This window comes from Nerophis lumbriciformis, linkage group LG08 (assembly GCF_033978685.3).
Source record: "Nerophis lumbriciformis linkage group LG08, RoL_Nlum_v2.1, whole genome shotgun sequence".
NCBI lineage: Eukaryota > Metazoa > Chordata > Actinopteri > Syngnathiformes > Syngnathidae > Nerophis > Nerophis lumbriciformis.
The window spans coordinates 18,088,059-18,110,206 of NC_084555.2; the positions used below are offsets into that span (position 1 = coordinate 18,088,059).

Here is a 22,148-nt window from a genome sequence, read left to right on the forward strand (position 1 = left end):
ACCAACATGGACACTCACTTTCGACATACTGGTGAAGCACACTGGAGAAGAGGGGACCAGCACGGTAGCGAATCCATACGCACAACGGGGCAAGAGAAGTTGGTTTTTACTGTTGTGCTAGCTTGCTATGCTAATGGACAACGAGACTGACTTTTAAAATGAGGAGATGGAATCTGGCGTGTTTGATGGAGAACTTGCCCAGCTGTTCATTTCGGACACAGAAGATGAGGACTTTGATGGATTTGTGGATGAGGATTGATCAAAAAATAATGTGAGTACATTGATAAATACTTCAATAAAGTACAACAGAACTCAACTTTGCTCCTGCTGCCTTTTTAAAACAGTGTCCATGCATGCTAGCGTATGTTTTAAGCTAGCGTATGTTTAACCATGCCTGCGCCCAAAAATACGTTGTGCCTTATTTATGCGTTAAATACAGAAATAGCACCCGTAACTGACACAGCGCCTTTTAATACAGTGCGCCCTATGGTCGCGAAAATACGGTGTAGTGGCTTCGATAACGGGAACTGGTTCTCAAAAAGGGATTCGAATCCATGGAATCGGTTCTTTTCTTATCGAACAATCGGGATACTGGTTTCGAACATCATCCCTAGTCGTGAGTTCATACCCCCGGCCGAGTCATACCAAAGACTATAAAAATGGGACCCATTACCTCCCTGCTTGGCACTCAGTATCAAGGGTTGGAATTGGGGGTAAAATCACCAAAGTGATTCCTGGGCGTGGCCCCCGCTGCTGCTCACTGCGCTCCTCACCTACCAAGGGGTGAACAAGGAGATGGGTCAAATGCAGAGAGTAATTTCACCACACGTAGCGTGTGTGTGACAATCATTGGTACTTTTTTAATTTTTTTAATTATCTTATGCTACAAAACATGGTCGCTCTATAAATACTACCTGAACATGACAAAAGCACGATATGATTTGCTAAAATAACTGGTTTACATGTAAACTTTAAATTTAAAAAATTAAAAAATTCCACTCCTAATTCACTGATTTTGAGTCTTATTCAGCAAAACAATGAAGAGGGCAAAAAAAAAAGCCATCTTGTTAAACCTTTTCTCTGAATTAACCAGTCCTTCTTGTTTCTGTGTTGATCCGGTTTGTGTTTTAGTCTAATCAAACATCTTTATTTTAATAATCTGACTGTAATCATCTCTTTGTCCGGACAACGAGGGGACCAACATGAGGCTAAGAAGACCCTGAGGCCTTCCAACCATAAAAACGTAATTTGTGGACTGGACAGGCCCTTTCAAGTCGAGGTAATGGTCACTTCTTAACATGTTTTATTTCTCAAGTGTATAATGTGGTGTCTTCAAATTGTGCTGACAAAACTGTCTGTGACATTGCAGGTATTTTTATGTGAGACTTTCCAAATCTCCGACATCCTGGCTTTATCTCTACCTCGGCGCCCCCCCCTTGGCAAGCCCAGATGGCAAACCCTTTCTTGTGCAAAGATTGTCCACATTGCCCCCCTGCACTCATCCTCTCACCATGAGAAAGAGCCTGTAGGTATGCTCATTTACATGTATTAATTAAGCCTCATAATGAGCTCAGCATGACGCTGCATTTCATTCCTGACGTATTGTGCAAACTCTGCGGAGCTCCTTACTCGGCGGGCTGACCCATTCAGACGGCCCATGCACTGGGAGAACACACTAAATCAGGTCGGTAAAGACATGCGAATACCCCATCCCCCCGCGGACACACACACTCGGGTGCCAATGAGAAACAAATAGGCTGTTAATGTTAAAGCTCGTAGAATAAAATGCAAATGAGAACAATTGATGTAAAATCAATACATTAGAGTGTAAAAAAATATAGAAATACATTTAACTGAAAAATAATAATTTCACCCACAAAGTGCATTTAAAATCATGTAGCAAGTTAACTGAAATTAGCTTGTACTAGCTCTAGCATCATATGCTACATTACGCTCACTTGCCATTGGCTATTTAGCAAGTCCTAGCTGTAGGTTAACATACATTAGACTGACCATACGTACTCTTTTCCCCGGACATGTCCTCTTTTGCAGGGCTGTCCGGGCGGAGTTTCTTAAATGCCTCAAATGTCCGGCATTTTGAGTTAGGGTTGCGTGTATTTTCAATGTACGTTCAGGGTTGAGAAGGGGTTAAAAACAAAACTAATTGTGAAAGTGTGTGCACGCAGCAGCATTCGTGAGGGAGGGGCAGAGACAGAGAGAGCGAGAGAGTTATGATAAACGCGCATGCGTTTCCAGGCTCTGCTTTTTATCGATAGATTCATCAGATTAAATTTTTTATTATCTATAGCAGGGATGTCAAAAGTGTGCCCCGGAGGCCATTTGCGGCCCACAGCTAATGTTTTAAAGGCCCACGGCACATTCTTAAAGGTGAAATGTATTTTAGAAAAAGTTGCAATGTTGACTAATAAAACAAAGCTGTTTTTTTATTTCAAACTATCATTGCTCAAAACATAATATTGAATCAAAATCAATGTTATTATGAATTATTGACCTATCCAAGGTTTCGATTACTTCACATCAAATATTCCACTTTGAAAAATATTTTCGGTGGAAGATTTTGCATATTTTGTGTGTTTGCCATTAAAAACATAATTTTGTTTGACAAAAAAGGGCAGAAAACAACAAACAAAAAAACAACATTAAAAAAAACTAAAACATTTTGAAATGAGGGATAAATCTGAAGTTGATGTAGACTCCAGTGATTTAAGCGTTCAATATAAAATGTATGTATGCCCCGACACATCATTATCATTATTTCATGACCGAAGCAAAACACTTTTTACACTTTTATACTGAAATAAATACACCTACAACTTATTAAATAAAAACATAGAAAAAACTACCAGCAGTCGTAAAGTTTAGATCCATGAAGTAAAGAAGAAAGTGAATAAATGTTTATAACTGAATACATTTACATATATATACAAATGTTTTTTCTTTTTTTTCTTCTTTTTTTTAAATGAATTAAGTAACGTTTATGACAACCTTTTTCCAAAATACAATATACAATGTGAGATATAACAGGATAATGCATACGTTTATAATTTTTTTTCAAAACGCTTACAAAAAAGTGGGACCCCAAAAATGTATTGTGGGACCCCATTTGTATGACTTGTAGGGGTCCCTGGGACCCCATTTTGAAAATTCCTAGCGCCAACACTGCTGTCAACAGAGGAGAAAAAATGCTTAATTTAAAAAAAAAAAATTATTTATAAAGCAAGTTTGAGTATCATTGGCAAATTTTCACCTAGTCCCGGCCTTGGCGTGCTGCCCGCCTTGGCACGCATATATGTGTCCTCTTTTTAGGATTTTAGAATATGGTCAGCCTAACATACATTAACTAATTCCATTAAGCTAACTTGCCAATTGATGTAGCTTTTTAGGTGGACGAAGGTAATTGGCTAGTCCTAACTCCGGCTTCCTCCCACTTCCAAAGACATGCACCTGGGGATAAGTTGATTGGCAACACTAAATTGGCCCTAGTGTGTGGATGTGAGTGTGAATGTTGTCTGTCTATCTGTGTTGGCCCTGTGATGAGGTAGCGACTTGTCCAGGGTGTACCCCGCCTTCCGCCCGATTGTAGCTGAGATAGGCTCCAGCGCCCCCCGCGACCCCAAAGGGAATAAGCGGTAGAAAATGGATGGATGGATGGATAGCTGTAGCCTCATTTGTTACATTAGGCTAACTAGCTGTTGCTTAATTTGTTGGACTAAGCCAGGGGTCGGCAACCTTTACCAGTCAAAGAACCATTTTGACCAGTTTCACAAATTATAGAAAACTATGGGAGCCGCAAAAAATTTATGAAATTTTAAATGATATAACACTGTATACAGAGATTTTTTTTTACTTTGTGCTATGTTTAAACCAGGGGTCTCGGACACGCTGCACACACCTTTATATAGGTTTTGAAAGCTGGTGCGGCACGCGGGTTTTAACCGAATGGCGCTTGTCAGCGTCATGCGTGCCATGTTGGTACAGCATATAGCACCCACCATGAACAGCGTGCCTGATCATCCTCACGTTGTATGTGGCTATTGCTTGCTCACGTAGGTGACAGCAACACATACTTGGTCAACAACCACACAGGTTACACTGACGGTGGCGGTATAACATTTTTTTTTAACACTCTTACTAATAATGCGCCACACTGTGAACCCACACCAAACAAGAATGACAAACACATTTCGGAAGAACATCTGCACCTTAACACAACATAAACACAACAGGACAAATACCCAGAATCCCATGCAGCCCTAACTCTTCCGGGATACATTCTACACCCCCGCTACCAAACCCCGCCCACCTCAACCGACGCACAGAGGGGGGGTTCATGTGTGAGGAAGCAGGGTTGGGGTGTATAATATAGCCCGGAAGAGTCAGGGCTGCATGGGATTCTGGGTGTTTGTTCTGTTGTGTTTATGTTGTATTAAGGTGCAGATGTTCTCCCGAAATGTGTTTGTCATTCTTGTTTGGTTTTGGTTCAAAGTGTGGCGCATTATGAGTAAGAGTGTTAAAGTTGTTTTATATGGTCACCGTCAGTGTAACCTGTGTGGCTGTTGACCAAGTATGCTTGCTGTCACGTATGTGTGGAAGCAGAAGATGTACATTGTATAAGAAGTGTTGGGGTTAGCACGCTGTTGATATAGATTGTAGAAAGCGCCAAATGTTGTACCAACATGGTACGCCCTTATTATAGATGTAAGGGTGAAAATCGGTGAATATTAATCCCGGGGGAGTTTTCTGCGAGAGAAACTGAAGTCCGGAAGTCTCACGGGAAAATCGGGGGGTTCAGCAAGTAAGCTGCTGAGCCGCATCAGAGTGATCAAAGAGCCGCATGCGGCTCCGGAGCCGCGGGTTGCCGACCCCTGGACTAAGCTAATAGGGCTCTTAAGTGTGACATGAAAATGCAATGCATTGTGGTTCTTGCTGGCATCGGAATATCTTATTCACATGGCTGACAGCCAGACTGTCCAAAAGTTGTGTTCTTTTCTTTAACAAGTTCAAAACATGGTTGTCAGGAACACTGTAGGAAAAGAAAAACGATTTGGAGAGATTTGTCTTATTTCTAGCATAGAAGCAAAGCCAAGGAAGTCAGGTTTGTGAGCTAATAAAGAGACGATGAATCGCCTGGATAGCAACCGTGAGACAATCAAACATGACTTTTAACGCCATCACCTGGTATATATAGGTGTGTTCACGGCATTTTTACCCTGGTAAGTTTGAATCAATTTTGCACACTTACCTTTTAGTTGGATGTTAGGGTTAGCTAAATTAAGCTGAGCTAAGTGCGGGTTACGAACAGCGTACAGTATTTGGGAAATAGAGCAATACATCAATTCATAAATCAATAACTGAGAAGACTTTAAATATTCCCCACATCAGTGCCCAGTGTATTTCAGATTTAAATATATATTTAGTTGGAAACCAATTACCCCAGGAGACACCACACAGTGACGAGTTCTGTCGACTAACCTCTTAACCTCTCTTTCTGATGTAAAACGCCGAGGTCTTGCACACACTCAAAGTTGGTTTGTCCGTGAGCCTTTACAGACTTGGCATCCACAAATGTTTGGCCTGTATATAAACTGACTCCGTTGACAATTGAAATATAGGACATGCTGGTTAAGAACAGCCATGGAAACAAAATGGCTACCCAGCCCCCACAATGCAATGCAAAACCATGTGCCTTTTAGAACCCTAATAGTAAGTCCTAGCTGTATATTACACGTCAACAGTGTGCTGATATATTTAGCAGTAAATACGTCAGCACAGTTGAAGCCACTGTAAGCAAATTGCCTACAATACGTGGCAGCCATCTGAGCAGGGCACTTCACTTCCATTATTTTATACAATTACATTTTCTATTGAAAATCAATCATAACTTACTTATCTCTCAATTGATTTGTATGCGAATAACTCTATTGTGAATGTTAAAACAGGTTCTATTATTTCACATTTTACAAAACCCAATACCAGTGAATTTGGCACTATGTGTAAATCGTAAATAAAAACAGAATACAATGATTTGCAAATCCTTTTCAACTTACAGGTAAAAGCCAGTAAATTAGAATATTTTGAAAAACTTGATTTATTTCAGTAATTGCATTCAAAAGGTGTAACTTGTACATTATATTTATTCATTGCACACAGACTGATGCATTCAAATGTTTATTTCATTTAATTTTGATGATTTGAAGTGGCAACAAATGAAAATCCAAAATTCCGTGTGTCACAAAATTAGAATATTACTTAAGGCTAATACAAAAAAGGGATTTTTAGAAATGTTGGCCAACTGAAAAGTATGAAAATGAAAAATATGAGCATGTTCAATACTCAATACTTGGTTGGAGCTCCTTTTGCCTCAATTACTGCGTTAATGCGGCGTGGCATGGAGTCGATGAGTTTCTGGCACTGCTCAGGTGTTATGAGAGCCCAGGTTGCTCTGATAGTGGCCTTCAACTCTTCTGCGTTTTTGGGTCTGGCATTCTGCATCTTCCTTTTCACAATACCCCACAGATTTTCTATGGGGCTAAGGTCAGGGGAGTTGGCGGGCCAATTTAGAACAGAAATACCATGGTCCGTAAACCAGGCACGGGTAGATTTTGCGCTGTGTGCAGGCGCCAAGTCCTGTTGGAACTTGAAATCTCCATCTCCATAGAGCAGGTCAGCAGCAGGAAGCATGAAGTGCTCTAAAACTTGCTGGTAGACAGCTGCGTTGACCCTGGATCTCAGGAAACAGAGTGGACCGACACCAGCAGATGACATGGCACCCCAAACCATCACTGATGGTGGAAACTTTACACTAGACTTCAGGCAACGTGGATCCTGTGCCTCTCCTGTCTTCCTCCAGACTCTGGGACCTCGATTTCCAAAGGAAATGCAAAATTTGCATGGTTGGGTGATGGTTTGGGCTGCCATGTCATCTGCTGGTGTCGGTCCACTCTGTTTCCTGAGATCCAGGGTCAACGCAGCTGTCTACCAGCAAGTTTTAGAGCACTTCATGCTTCCTGCTGCTGACCTGCTCTATGGAGATGGAGATTTCAAGTTCCAACAGGACTTGGCGCCTGCACACAGCGCAAAATCTACCCGTGCCTGGTTTACGGAGTATGCGTACGCACGCTTAATACATGAGCTCCCAATACGTGCGCAGACATTTTGGGGGCAGGTGCTCAAGTGAGACAAAGGCCACAAAAATGATTCATAAAATTCTTAGTATTATAAGAATCACAGCAGGATATCTTATATGGTAACACATTCAAAAAAAAAAAAAAAATGTGTACAGTGCACACATTTTTTTTCTCTGTTTTATGACAGAATTGAAGCATAAGCAGCATCACACTAATATTGTACGACTAATTATACCTCACCAGACTGTTGTAGCTCAATTTATGACCCACCTTTCATCTGAGTAATTGGGATTTTAGACTTCCTTTTTATTGTCATTCAAATTTGAACTTTACAGCACAGATAAGAACGAAATTTCGTTACATAATCTTATGGTAGTGCAGGATAAAAAAGCAATACGGTGCATGTATAAATAAATAAATATATATAAATATATATATAAAATAAATAAATATATATAAAGATATTTAAATAAATAGATAGATTACTGTACAGATAACTATATTTTAGGATAGACTTTAATTATCCCACAATGGGGAAATTATGTAACGTGGCAATAGAGATGTAAACAGTTCACAAATAAGGTAAAAAAAATGAAGCAAAACCAGAGATCCTATTTTCCTGGCAATTTTTCATATATTGAAATTCAAACGTTGGCAGGCATGTCCTCTCTCCCTTCATTGAACATGACAAATGACAGTAAACATTTGGACAAGACTATAAGTTGTTTTTTAATTGTGTTTAGGAAATGTCGGACCGGTAGTGTCGTAATGTTTTCAGCGACGCAAACGTGGTTGGTTTAGCACCAAATAACGTACATTGTTATTAACCGTCTGTCGGATGCTCAGAGGACCGACACCAGCAGATGACATGGCACCCCAAACCATCACCCAACCATGCAAATTTTGCATTTCCTTTGGAAATCGAGGTCCCAGAGTCTGGAGGAAGACAGGAGAGGCACAGGATCCACGTTGCCTGAAGTCTAGTGTAAAGTTTCCACCATCAGTGATGGTTTGGGGTGCCATGTCATCTGCTGGTGTCGGTCCACTCTGTTTCCTGAGATCCAGGGTCAACGCAGCCGTCTACCAGCAAGTTTTAGAGCACTTCATGCTTCCTGCTGCTGACCTGCTCTATGGAGATGGAGATTTCAAGTTCCAACAGGACTTGGCGCCTGCACACAGCGCAAAATCTACCCGTGCCTGGTTTACGGACCATGGTATTTCTGTTCTAAATTGGCCCGCCAACTCCCCTGACCTTAGCCCCATAGAAAATCTGTGGGGTATTGTGAAAAGGAAGATGCAGAATGCCAGACCCAAAAACGCAGAAGAGTTGAAGGCCACTATCAGAGCAACCTGGGCTCTCATAACACCTGAGCAGTGCCAGAAACTCATCGACTCCATGCCACGCCGCATTAACGCAGTAATTGAGGCAAAAGGAGCTCCAACCAAGTATTGAGTATTGTACATGCTCATATTTTTCATTTTCATACTTTTCAGTTGGCCAACATTTCTAAAGATCCCTTTTTTGTATTAGCCTTAAGTAATATTCTAATTTTGTGACACACGGAATTTTGGATTTTCATTTGTTGCCACTTCAAATCATCAAAATTAAATGAAATAAACATTTGAATGCATCAGTCTGTGTGCAATGAATAAATATAATGTACAAGTTACACCTTTTGAATGCAATTACTGAAATAAATCAAGTTTTTCAAAATATTCTAATTTACTGGCTTTTACCTGTATATTCAATTGAATAGACTGCAAAGACAAGATACTTAATGTTCGAACTGGTAAACTTTGTTATTTTTTGCAATTATTAGCTCATTTGGAATTGGATGCCTGCAACATGTTTCAAAAAAGCTGGCGCAAGTGGCAAAAAAGACTGAGAAAGTTTAGGAATGCTCATCAAACACTTATTTGGAACATACCACAGGTGAACAGGCTCGTTGGGAACAGGTGGGTACCATGATTAACCCACTTAGTCGAGGTGGGTATTAACAGCACAGAAAATAAACTGTTTAAGTAGTACAGAATTACATAACATAAATAACATAGAAAAATGTTCATTCTATGTAAAATAAATAACGTAGTATTTTTTTATATACATGTGACAGTGTATATATCTTTTATTATTGAATGTATCAAATGTGATTAATATTTAATGGACCACAATGGAAACAAGCCTTTTGGCTTTTTGTGCCATCCATTTGCCTTTTTAAACGGGGGACGGTGTGGTGCAGTTGGGAGAGTGGCGTGCCAGCAACCTGAGGGTTCCTGGTTCGATCCCCACCTTCTACCAACCTCGTCACGTCCGTTTTGTCCTTGAGCAAGACACTTCACCCTTGCTCCTGATCGGTCGTGGTTAGGGCTTTGCATGGCGGCTCCCGCTATCAGTGTGTGAATGTGTGTGTGTGAATGGGTGAATGTGGAAATAGTGTCAAAGCGCTTTGAGTACCTTGAAGGGAGAAAAGCGCTATACAAGTACAACCCATAAAGCATAAAGCATATAAAAAACAGCTTTCATGAAATGCTCAGTCATTCACAAACAAGGATGGGGCCAGGGTCACCACTTTGTGAACAAATGCGTGAGCAAATTGTCGAACTGTTTAAGAACAACATTTCTCAACAAGCTATTGTGAGGAATTTAGGGATGTCACCATCTATGGTCTGTATATCATCAAAAGGTTCAGAGAATCTGAAGAAATCACTGCACGTAAGCAGCAAGGCAGAAAACCAACATTGGAATGCCCGTGATCTTCGATCCCTCAGGCGTTACTGCATCAAAAAGCAACATCAGTGTGTAAAGGACATCACCACATAGGCTCAGGAACACTACAGAAAACCACTGTCATTAACTACAGTTTGTCGCTACATCTGCAGGTGCAAGTTAAAACTCTACTATGCAAAGCGAAAGGCATTTATCAACAACACCAAGAAACGCCGCCGGCTTTATGGGCCCGAGCTCATCTAAGATGGACTGATGCAAAGTGGAAAAATGTTCTGTGGTCTGACGAGTCCATATTTCAAATAGTTTTTGGAAACTTTGGACGTCGTGTCCTCCGTACCAAAAAGGAAAGAACCATTCGGACTGTTATTGGCGCAAAGAGTAAAAGCCAGCTTCTTTGATGGTATGGGGGTGTATTTGTGCCCAAGGCATTAATTAATGCTGAAAGGTACATACAGGTTTTGGAGCAACATATGTTGCCATCCAAGCAACATCTTTTTCATGGACGCCCCTGCTTATTTCAGAAAGACAATGTCAAGCCACATTCTGCATGTTACAACGGCGTGGCTTCGTAATAAAAGAGTGTGGGTACTAGACTGGCCTGCCTGTAGTCCAGCCCTGTCTCCCATTGAAAATGTGTGGCGTATTATGAAGCGTAAAATACGACAACGGAGACCCCAGACTGTAGAGCAACTTAAGCTGTACATCAAGCAAGCATGAGAAAGAATTCCACCTGAAAACCTTCAAAAATTGGTCTCCTCAGTTCCCAAACGTTTACTCAGTGTTGTTAAAAGGAAAGGCCATGTAACACAGTGGTAAAAATGCCTCTGTGCCAACTTTTTTGCAATGTGTTGGTGTCATTAAATTAAATTATTTGCAAAAAAAATTTAGTTTCTCAGTTCGAACATGAAATATCTTGTCTTTGCAGCCTATTCAATTGAATATAGGTTGAAAAGGATTTGCAAATCATTGTATTCTGTTTTTATTTACAATTTACACAATGTGCCAATTTCACTGGTTTTGGGTTTTGAAATCTATTGTAAAAAACAGTTATTCTTACCGATAAAAGTTTATTCCCTGTGTCCTTGTTTTATCATATTTTCAAACTGTATGCAGCACAGTGTGCTGGCCTTGTTGTCTTCGTTTCCGTGCTTTCTACAACAATGGAGTACCCTGGTACTTTTACCCCTTTTCCACAGCAGTGAGGCTCGCCATAGGCGCAATCGGCAGGACATATCCAGTTATCTCTATGACAGCTTAATTTGTTGGACTAAGTTAATTAGCCAGTATTAGCTGTTGCATCATAGAACGTAGCGTCATGAAACTAACTACCGGTACTTAATTCAATTCATGCTACATTCAATTAATCATTTGCTTGCTATAGCTGACGTCATTAAGTTAGTTAACTAATGTTTGCAGCTTCATATGCTGGATTAGTATAACTAATCATTAACTGTTGCCTAATTTTTTCTTTTTAAATCAGCTAATTCTTCTTTTAGTAATTTTCTGTAAAGCACTTTGAATTGCCTTGTGTATGAAATGTGCCTTGCCTTATTAGCTAGAGCGTGTAACCTCATAATCATGCTCCTTTTGGTTCTTCTTTTCTTCTTGCGTATGTCATCAGATCGTCATATCTGTTGCAGCTGAGGTCTGTTAAAGTTAAAGTACCAATGATTGTCACACACTAGGTGAAATTTGTCCTCTGCATTTGACCCATCCCCTTGTTCACCCCCTGGGAGGGGAGGGGAGCAGTGGGCAGCAGCTGTGCCATGCCCGGGAATCATTTTTGGTGATTTAACCCCCAATTCCAACCCTTGATGCTGAGTGCCAAGCAGGGAGGTAATGGGTCCCATTTTTATAGTCTTTGGTATGACTCGGCCGGGGTTTGAACTCACAACCTACCGATCTCAGGGCGGATACTCTAACCACTAGGCCACTGAGTAGGTGTTGATTATTTTGTTAAAGCTCATACAATAAAAATGCAAATGAGAACAAGAGCAATTGATGTCAAAACGATATATTTATATAACAAGACTGTGCAGTTAAAATATGCATAGTGTAAAAAAAACAAAAAAACATTTTCATTGAAAAATAATTATTTCACCCACAAGGTGCATTTAAAAAATTGTAAAAACAATGACATCAGTTAATGATGTAGTTTACACAAGTATGCACAAAAAACTGGAATGCTTTTCATCATAATTGCCCTTTTGAAATATGACTGTTCATTCCATGAAAAAAGAGGTCTCTGAGTGGAAGTTGGAACTCAAAACCACAAAAAATGCTCATCTTTAAAAAAAATGTGAGTCAAAACACAGTCGGAATGTGTCAAAATTACTCTCCAAAGTCTACCATCATTGCATTGCCAAGTTGCATCGCTTATCAAAGTCTTCATTCATAGTGTAGCAACGAATATTTACAAAATTGCATATTTTTTAGCTTTTTGGCTTTAGAAATGTGCGCCGTTATCTGACGTGTTTAACAACAGAACATGTCTACTGACGCGAGTGCCAACGCAGACACAGGTGCAATATATATGACTTGTTACACACAGGAAATACATCAATATTCATTCATGTTGCCTTAAAGGACACTTTGAAACATAATGCATGTATAACTCACTACAGCAGTCCAAAAATGTATACCATCTCGGTTATCGTATGACCAAACTTTGTGCGTAACAGACTACTCCGTATACCCGCGTATCATTCCAAGGAATCGCGTGTGTCCAAACAAAGAATCCCGGTCCCTGGTACCGCTGTATACGGAACAACTAAGGGCCTGATTTACTAAAGGTTTACGTGTACTAAAACACGTGCAAGCTTTTCAATTGCACACGCAGTGTTAGTAGATCATACGCAACACGCCCACTATTTTATTTTTTGCACACACTGTTTAGCGTGTGGTATTTGGATCTAACTAAATCAGGCCCTAAGTCAGCTGGTTTCTGATTTGCCAAAATGTGCTTGGGGAGTCCACTAATGTGTTTTGTTTTTTTGGGAATATCCGTGCACGTGTGTACTTCACCCACTGTCATTCAAACGTTTTGTAGCCGCAGAACATGGACGTGAGCATGTACTTGTTGTATAAGAGCTTGTTTTCTTTCCTTGTCCCAAGGCTTCAAACGCTGAGCTGCTACAGCTCTTCTTATTACCCCCTTTGCCCTGAAAAAAATCCTACCACGAGGGGAGCTGGCATCACGACAACAAGCAGCACATAAAGTCAAGGTAGAAACAGTTTAAAAAAATCAAATAAAAAGCACAAGGCTCTCCCTCCTTAATTGTACCTGAAGGGAAATCCCTTGAAATAGCAGTTGGCAGGGAGGCAGAGAGCTGGCAGGGACATCAAAGAGCGAGCAGAAGCCCTATAAATACATCACATTCACTCGCCTCGCTGCTCAAACCAGCCTCCGCTTTCCTCCCGCTAAGCCTGGCGCCGCTCGACACGGGGCGGACTAGAACGCCCGCGGTGCCCACTTTTGAGAGCGACACGTCGCTTTGCTTCACTAATATTATAAGTCCCAATCCCGACGTTGGAGGGCAGCCTCGTGTTTACAAGGCCGGAGTTTTAAGGGTTTGGCTCTTCTTCACGTACACCTCAGATGTTTGGTCAGCAGGTACCAGCTGGCTGAAGCTGCTCCTGAAAGAGGCCAGGAAGCGACCTAGACCGGGGGAACAAATAAAACATGTCAGCTTCACCTCTCTTTAAATCCACATAACGTAATCCTATAGAAATGATGAGAAAACAACAATCTTTAAAAACAATACACATCACACAGTTGTTCTTTCAAGGCGCTGGCAGCCGGACAGTTCAAAAATGGATTAAGTAGTTATTATATTATTTATCTTTATTTCAGTTCTTGTGAAAATTCCTCCCCAAACTGCTTGAGGGCTTTCACAAAACCCCCATCCCTCCCCTTCCTCTTCAGGGCCTAGAGCAGTGGTCCTCAAAATACGTCATCAGAAAGGACTTCCCTCTCCAGGTACCATCATAATGACCAACATTAAAATCCAGTAGCATAGTAGGCCTAAGAATTCATTAAAAACGAGGTAAAGTTCATGTTAAAAGTTATAGTACCACTGATAGTCACACACACAGTAGGTGTGGTGAAATTACTCTCTGCATTTGACCCAGCCCCTTGTTCCACACCCTGGGAGGTGAGGGGAGCAGTGAGCAGCAGCGGTGGCCGCGCTCAGGAATCATTTTTGGTGATTTAACCCCCAATTCCAACCCTTGATGCTGAGTGCCAGCAGGGAGGCAATGGGTCCCATTTTTATAGTCTTTGGTATGACTCGGCCGGGGGTTTGAACTCACGACCTACCAATCTCACGGCGGACTGTCTAACCACTAGGCCACTGAGAGGTATGTTTAATATTTTTGCCACTCTGATATTATACATAATGCACAAACATCATTAACAGTGATACTCCGTCATACTTGCCAACCCTCCCGAAATTCAGCGCCTCTCCCGAAAACCTCCCGGGACAAATTTTCTCCCGAAAATCTCCCGAAATTCAGGCGGACCTGAGTCCGCTAACCCACAATGTAAACAGCATACCTGCCCAATCACGTTATAACTGTAGAATGATGGAGGGCGAGTTCCTGGTTTCTTATGTGGGTTTATTGTTAGGCAGTTTCATTAACGTCCTCCCAGCGCGGCAACAACACACAACAACAGCAGTCAAGTTTATGTATACCGTAAAGCAGATCGTCTGCCGTAAACAGCAATGTTGTGACACTCTTAAACAGGACAATACTGCCATCTAGTGCATTTGATGAAAGCAGTTTTGTGCGTGCCACACAGCAATGCATCTTCAGAGAGGTTGTTCAGCATGGTTCGAAAAATAGTGACAGAGAATAGAACAAGGATGGACAATTCAACCCTTAACTCAACAATGAGTAGATGAGTGTTATGTGTGTGTATATGTGTAAATAAATGAACACTGAAATTCAAGTATTTATTTTATATATATATATATATATATATATATATATATATATATATATATATATATATATATATATATATATATATATATAATAAAATAAATATATATATATATATATATATATATATATATATATATAGCTAGAATTCACTGAACATCAAGTATTTCTTATATACATATATATATATATATATATATATATATATATATATGAAATACTTGACTTGGTGAATTCTAGCTGTAAATATACTCCTCCCCTTTTAGCCACGCCCCCAACCACGCCCCCCGCCCCGACCACGCCTACCCCTCCCCCCACCTCCCGAAATCGGAGGTCTCAAGGTTGGCAAGTATGTACTCCGTCTACAGTACATATTTACAGACCTCTTTCGCGTACGACTAGATGGGGCCCGCGTATCGTATCACAGTTTGAGAATGAAGTGAAGTGAAGTGAATTATATTTATATAGCGCTTTTCTCTAGTGACTCAAAGCACTTTACATATTGAAACCCAATATCTAAGTTACATTTAAACCAGTGTGGGTGGCACTGGGAGCAGGTGGGTAAAGTGTCTTGCCCAAGGATACAACGGCAGTGACTAGTATGGTGGAAGCGGGGATCGAACCTGGAACCCTCAAGTTGCTGGCACGGCCACTCTACCAACTGAGCTATACCGCCCCAATGACTGGCCTAAAGTATACAGTATGTCTCCTCTGAACATCCGACAGACGGTTAATAACAATGTACGTTATTTGGTGCTAAACCAACCACGTTTGCGCCGCTGAAAACATTACGACACTACCGGTCCGACATTTCCTAAACACAATTAAAAAACAACTTATAGTCTTGTCCAAATGTTTACTGTCATTTGTCATGTTCAATGAAGGGAGAGAGGACATGCCTGCCAACGTTTGAATTTCAATATATGAAAAATTGCCAGGAAAATAGGATCTCTGGTTTTGCTTCATTTTTTTTACCTTATTTGTGAACTGTTTACATCTCTATTGCCACGCTACATAATTTCCCCATTGTGGGATAATTAAAGTCTATCCTAAAATATAGTTATCTGTACAGTAATCTATCTATTTATTTAAATATCTTTATATATATTTATTTATTTTATATATATATTTATATATATTTATTTATTTATATATGCACCGTATTGCTTTTTTATCCTGCACTACCATAAGATTATGTAACGAAATTTCGTTCTTATCTGTGCTGTAAAGTTCAAATTTGAATGACAATAAAAAGGAAGTCTAAAATCCCAATTACTGAGATGAAAGGTGGGTCATAAATTGAGCTACAACAGTCTGGTGAGGTATAATTAGTCGTGCAATATTAGTGTGATGCTGCTTATGCTTCAATTCTGTCATAAAACAGAGAAAAAAAATGTGTGCACTGTACACATTTTTTTATTTTATTTGAATGTGTTACCATATAAGATATCCTGCTGTGATTCTTATAATACTAAGAATTTTATGAATAATTTTTGTGGCCTTTGTCTCACTTGAGCACCTGCCCCCAAAATGTCTGCGCACGTATTGGGAGCTCATGTATTAAGCGTGCGTACGCACAAAATTCTGGCATACGCACTTTGTCTGCTCAGTGGCAATGTGTCCGCCCTGAGATCGGTAGGTCGTGAGTTCAAACCCCTGCCGACTCATACCAAAGACTATAAAAATGGGACCCATAAGCTCCCTGCTTGGCACTCAACATCAAGGGTTGGAATTGGGGGTTAAATCACCAAAATGACTCACGAGCGCGGCCACCGCTGCTGCTCACTGCTTCCCTCACCTCCCAGGGGGTGGAACAAGGGGATGGGTCAAATGCCGAGGGTAATTTCACCACAACTAGTGTGTGTGACCATCAGTGGTACTTTAACTTAACTTTAACTTTTCACGGCAAAGTTGACATGCAACAAAGAGTGAACTGAACGTGTAAATGGGTGGTCTTTGTCTTCATGGCTGGCAAACGCACATTTCTACACACTGTCCATACTTTGGTGACACAGAGGTGGCCGTTCAAGCTTTGCTAACATTTGATTTCAACAATGTAAAAGATGGATGCAAGGACTCATAATACCCTTTTTCGCCAATGCATTTAATGCTTCATATTCATATTCATATTGTGAGGACGTCTATTAATGTATCTAGGCGATCTTTTCTGTTTGCTGTCACAATGTGTTCCTGTGACTCCAGCACAGCTTGGCCAGTTGGGCTGACAGTTGCAAAAGCCTTAGTTTTTTTTCTCCGAGTTACACTATTCCGAAGAAATTTCACTGCAGAGGAAGCTGGTTCTCAGGAGAATATACAGAGATACCTCTGTTTCAACAATAAAATGTCTCTGTTTTCATACACTTCAGTTCGATTAAACATAGCTCTGTGATTTTTTTTTATTGGGATAAGCTACCAGCCTGATGAATTAGTAGCATACAATAATAATCCAGTCACCAAGAGCCAGAGAGTCCTTGTTTCCATAGTGTCGCCAAACGCACAACACTGCTGCTAAGTGTAGCCAAACAAACAAGAGCTTAACGGCTGTCCTCAGAGGTTTTGTAAAAAACAAAGCTGTCTCGCGCGTGGCGGTTATTGCAAAAGTTGTGTTAGATATGACAGCATTTTGATACAGAAGGTGAGAAACACTATTGAATTCAAGAAAGAAGTTGTAGCAAAGTACAAAAGGGGCATTCATGGGAACTTCCCTTCCTCCCTCGCCGTTTATTGCCAACAAAAGTCTCAATTAAAAGATAAAAGTGATTTTAAATGTTCATTTATTCCTAATGTTTACGTATTTCACATTGTTTTCTGGGGGTAAAAATATTATATATTATATCATATTATAATTAGTGCTGTCAAATTATACATTTTTAAATCACATTATTCACACTTTTGAGTTTGGATTAATCATGATTAATCACAGAATATTTCTAAAAAGAGTCAAATGTTTGGAATAAATGCAATTTTATTGTCAGAATGTCAGACGGGGACATTTTTAAATGTGTCACTTGAATGCACGTCATTTATTTGCTCAAATTGTGCTCACTGTTTTATTTAAAGTCCAGTCAGAGTGTATTTTGTAGTGAAATGTAACAGTGAGCACACCAGGCGGAGTCTATACTCACTCATCTTCACACTGACCTTATAACAAGTGGCGGTTGTCGGTCAAAATAAAATGCATAAATAATGCATACATGATTCATGTTATACTTTTTTGTAATTAATCACGAGTTCACTTGTTACTTTTGACAGCCCTTGATTGATTGATTGATTGAGACTTTTATTAGTAGGTTGCACAGTGAAGTACATATTCCGTACAATTGACCACTAAATGGTAACACCCGAATAAGTTTTTCAACTTGTTTAAGTCGGGGTCCACTTAAATTGATTCATGATACAGATATATACTATCTACCCTGGTGTTAAAATGTGTCTGCAACAGAGTTAAATTGTTTCGCTTCACTCTGTCGCATATTTTCTTCAGCATATTCTATGCATTTTGGCCTAAATTAGGCATTTTTAAGCATAAATGGCTAAATGAACTAGCTAACTAACTAACTTCCTGGTAGCATGCCATTGTTTAAATCGTACGTCCATTGTGTTTTGTGAAGTCGTTTTGGTAGTTTGTGTTTTTGTTTGTTTTTGCATCTATAGACGGATTCGCATATACCGTATTTTCCGGACCATAGAGCGCACCGGACCATAGGGCGCACCAAACTATAAGGCGCACTGCCAATGAATGGTCTATTTTCGATCTTTTGGTGGTTCTTTGGTCAAACTGTTGCATAGATTATATTTTACAGATCATCTTCAAGCCATTTTCTGACAGTCGCTTCAAGATGCGCCATTTTGTGGGCGGTCTTATTTACGTGGCTCACATTCGGCAACGTCTTCGCCCCGTCATCGTTAATGTAGCGGTGTAGCGTGCAAGGACGGGGGTTGAAGAAGTGTCAAAAGATGGAGCTAACTGTTTTAATGACATTCAGACTTTACTTAAATCAATAACGTAGCAGCATTTCCTTATCCTCCGGAAATGTGTCCCTTGAAGAACCGTCCGACCAGAACTTTCTAATAACTAAAGTTCATTGGGTGCATAATTTAAACTCACTACACCGGTATGTTTTAGCACTTTCATGGCAGATATAAGTAAGAACTTTACAGTACTTTATATTAGAAATGGCAACAGCGGAAGATGAATGTCCCATAACAAGAACATAGAGAAAAAGAAGAAGCTTATCGCAAGGCACAGACTACAAAGGTGGACGCGCGCAGTTTTTCAGGATTTATGCAGATCCCAAATACAGATCAGCAGGTACCAGACTGTAAGAAAAGTTGCTTTTGCATAATATTGCGGAACAAAACCCAGATAATGTGTCTTACCTTATACACACACCATAATAACACTCGTATGTTGAAGCACAGTACAATCCATCAAGTGGTGCGGTGTCATAGCTTACCAAAGTCGTACTAAAACATTTTGATAGATTTTTGAGCGCCGTGTGTAATCTTCTATATTCTCAATGGAACATATAAAATGTTGGTGTTGTCAACTTGAGTCATATTGCAGTCTACACGTATCTCTTATGTTTGACTGCTACTGGTCACACTTATCATTTCACCATGTACCAAATAAAATAGCTTTGAGGTCGGTAAGCAAAACCAGAATTGTTATGTACATTAGGCGCACCGGGTTATAAGGCGCACTGTCGAGTTTTGAGGAAAAAAAAGGATTTAAGTGCGCCTTATAGTCCGGAAAATACGGTACTAGTTCTCGGGACGCAGTTCTAAGAACAACCACACTCGAGTTTAGTTATAGGAACTACCCTTCCCCATAGGGACTTTTCCATTTCACGTTCGCACATGGCTGGGCATGCTGGGGACCTTGGTAAGAAACATGTGTGACACATATCCGCCTGCCACCCGTGACGTATTACCTTAGCGCCTCACCCACCACTGCAAAACAACCAACAACCCGCCCGTGAAAAATGAACAGACAAAAAACACAAGCAAGATTGGAGACCTCGGAGGCTACTGTGTTCATGATCGTCTGCTTGCAAGGAATAATAACAATGGCTGGTAAAACTTGGCATCTAATAACGTTAATGAAAGAGTACACTGAGGGAGTAAAGGTATGAGGAATCCAGCGACAGGCGCTATTTCTCCTCGTGTCCATTTTTCGGAGAAGTGCATATGGGGCGTAGCTCGTCAGTTCAACCAATCACCTACGTATTTTTAGTTCCTATGGGACTCAGTTTAGACCCTGCCTCAGAGTAGGAGCTAAAATGGTTATAGGATCTGAGGGCCGTAGTCCCTATTTCCAGTATGTCGGAACATGATGAAAAACGGCCCGGGGACTAAAAAGGTTATAGGAACGCCAAAAAGTCCCTACAGTCTGAAAACGACTTATTGTGTTTGGAGGGTTCAGACATTTGCTCTAGTCAGGTTCCTTGAAAAACTAATTTTATATACATTCTCTAGGCAAATGTGTGTCATCTCAGAAGTACACAATTGAGTCTAACAATTAGTTTCAAGCAAATTGCACAAAGGCGCGAAACACCCACTTTTTAAATACATAGCAATTTAAAGGATTAAGAACGTGTTGTGTACTCGACTAACCTGTCCATGTCTTCTGTCCAGTCAGAGTGAAACTGGTGCACTGCGAGTGCGAGTTGCAGACGTGCGCTGCCTCTCGTGCACTGTGGACAGACAGCACGCAGCCCAGTTGGCTGTAGGACGGCCAGCAGCGATACTCTGCGTTGCCCGACGTCGTCACGCCTCGCATCGCGCTGTAGTCTGAACACAAAAGAAGGACATGTCATGCAGGTACACGATAACAGGATAACAACAATAATAATAAGGAATTACATTTGTAACGCACTTTACATTTGTTAAAATCTCAAAGAGCTACAAAAAAAAGTTTAAAAAAAGAAAAAAAAAAGTTAGAATATATAATAGAAAATTAAAATGGAAATAAAAACATGAAAAACACTAGATAAACACTAGATAAAACATAGAGACAAAGATATAATAGAAATAAAAACATGAAAGCACTGGATAAAACAGAGATAAAACAAGAAGGCAGAGAAATGAGATAAAAGCTGTGCTAAAAAAGTGGCTTTTTAGTCCCTTCTCAAAACGGTCGACCGACTGTGGTGCTTTAAGATTGTCGGGGAGAGCGTTCCAGAGTTCGGGTGCGGTCGAGAAAAAAGCCGGGCGGCCCACTGTTTGTAGGTTTGTCCTGATGGGTTTGAATGAATGAATGAATGAATGATCTTTATTTGTCATTGTGCATGTACAGGTACAGGTCCAACGAAATTTAGGTTGCTTCCCTGAGGTGCTTTGCATTTAAAAAAAAGAAGAAACCACACAATATACAGAAACAACACAATATACACAAAATGCAATATACAATATGGCCTAAGACCACTCTAAGAGGCAATGTAAAAAAAAAATTTAAAAAAATGGAGGTTGGTGTTTTAGGAGCGGAGGTTGCGGGTGGGAGGTTGAGGGGAAACTAGGTCCTTGAGGTAGGAGGGGGCGTTGCCGTAGATGCATTGATGTGTTAGCAGGTTAATCTAGAATTCGGTCCGGGATGCAATAGGGAGCCAGTGGAGTGATTTGAGGATAGGTGGGATGTACAGTGATCCCTTGTTTACTGCTGTTAATTGGTTGCAGCCCGATTGTGGTAAATGGATTTCCACAAAGTAAAAATTATTTGTTATCAATCCATCCATCCATTTTCTAATGCTTGTCCTTCTCAGCGTCGCAGGAGTGGCTGGGGCCTATCCCAGCTGAAGGCGTGGTACACCCTGGACAAGTCGCCACCTCGTCACAGGGCCAACACAGATAGACAAAGAACATTCACACATTAGGGCCAACTTAGTGTTGCCAATCAACCTATCCCCAGGTGCATGTCTTTGGAGGTGGGAGGAAGCCGGAGTGCCCGTTATAATTCGAATATGTTAATAGCTAGAGCATTCAAAACTGTTTAAAAGTGTGTGGGGTCCATAAAATCCCAACCACATTATTTTCTTGCGCTTGTTATACAGAACTCTTTTTTTTACCCTTTTTATTTTTCTAAATAATACAATAAAATGATCCAGATTCATGTGGTGAAAACAGCAGAGGTTTGCAGACATACATCGTGGTTTAAGTTTGTGAGTTCCTATCTTGTTGACAGTGAACAGTAGTCTTTAAATGGTGTGAATCCTTTTCTGTGTTCTGCTTCGTTCTTTCTTGAGTGTTGAGACTGCATAATCCTGTCTTGTTGCAGTTGCACGCATGCATTTTTTTTAAGGGCACACGTGTCAATGATCCGCTTTAGTAAC

At 40.4% G+C, this 22,148-nt stretch overlaps 2 protein-coding genes across 2 annotated transcripts in view; both read right to left on the bottom strand.

Annotated features, from left to right (window-relative positions):
- eml1 (EMAP like 1) overlaps window positions 1-5,660 on the bottom strand; it is a 151,276-nt gene extending 145,616 nt beyond the window's left edge. Inside the window, exon 1 of the mRNA XM_061968361.1 lies at window positions 5,494-5,660. Coding sequence (XP_061824345.1) covers window positions 5,494-5,638 — 145 coding nt within the window. The 5' untranslated portion in view covers window positions 5,639-5,660. The remainder of the gene's footprint in view (window positions 1-5,493) is intronic.
- Window positions 5,661-11,885: 6,225 nt separating this feature from the next.
- Window positions 11,886-22,148, bottom strand: part of pkdccb (protein kinase domain containing, cytoplasmic b) — a 40,916-nt gene continuing 30,653 nt past the window's right edge. The window contains exons 6-7 of the mRNA XM_061968365.1: window positions 20,437-20,613; window positions 11,886-13,534 (exon numbers count right to left, since the gene is read on the bottom strand). Coding sequence (XP_061824349.1) covers window positions 13,425-13,534; window positions 20,437-20,613 — 287 coding nt within the window. The 3' untranslated portion in view covers window positions 11,886-13,424. The remainder of the gene's footprint in view (window positions 13,535-20,436; window positions 20,614-22,148) is intronic.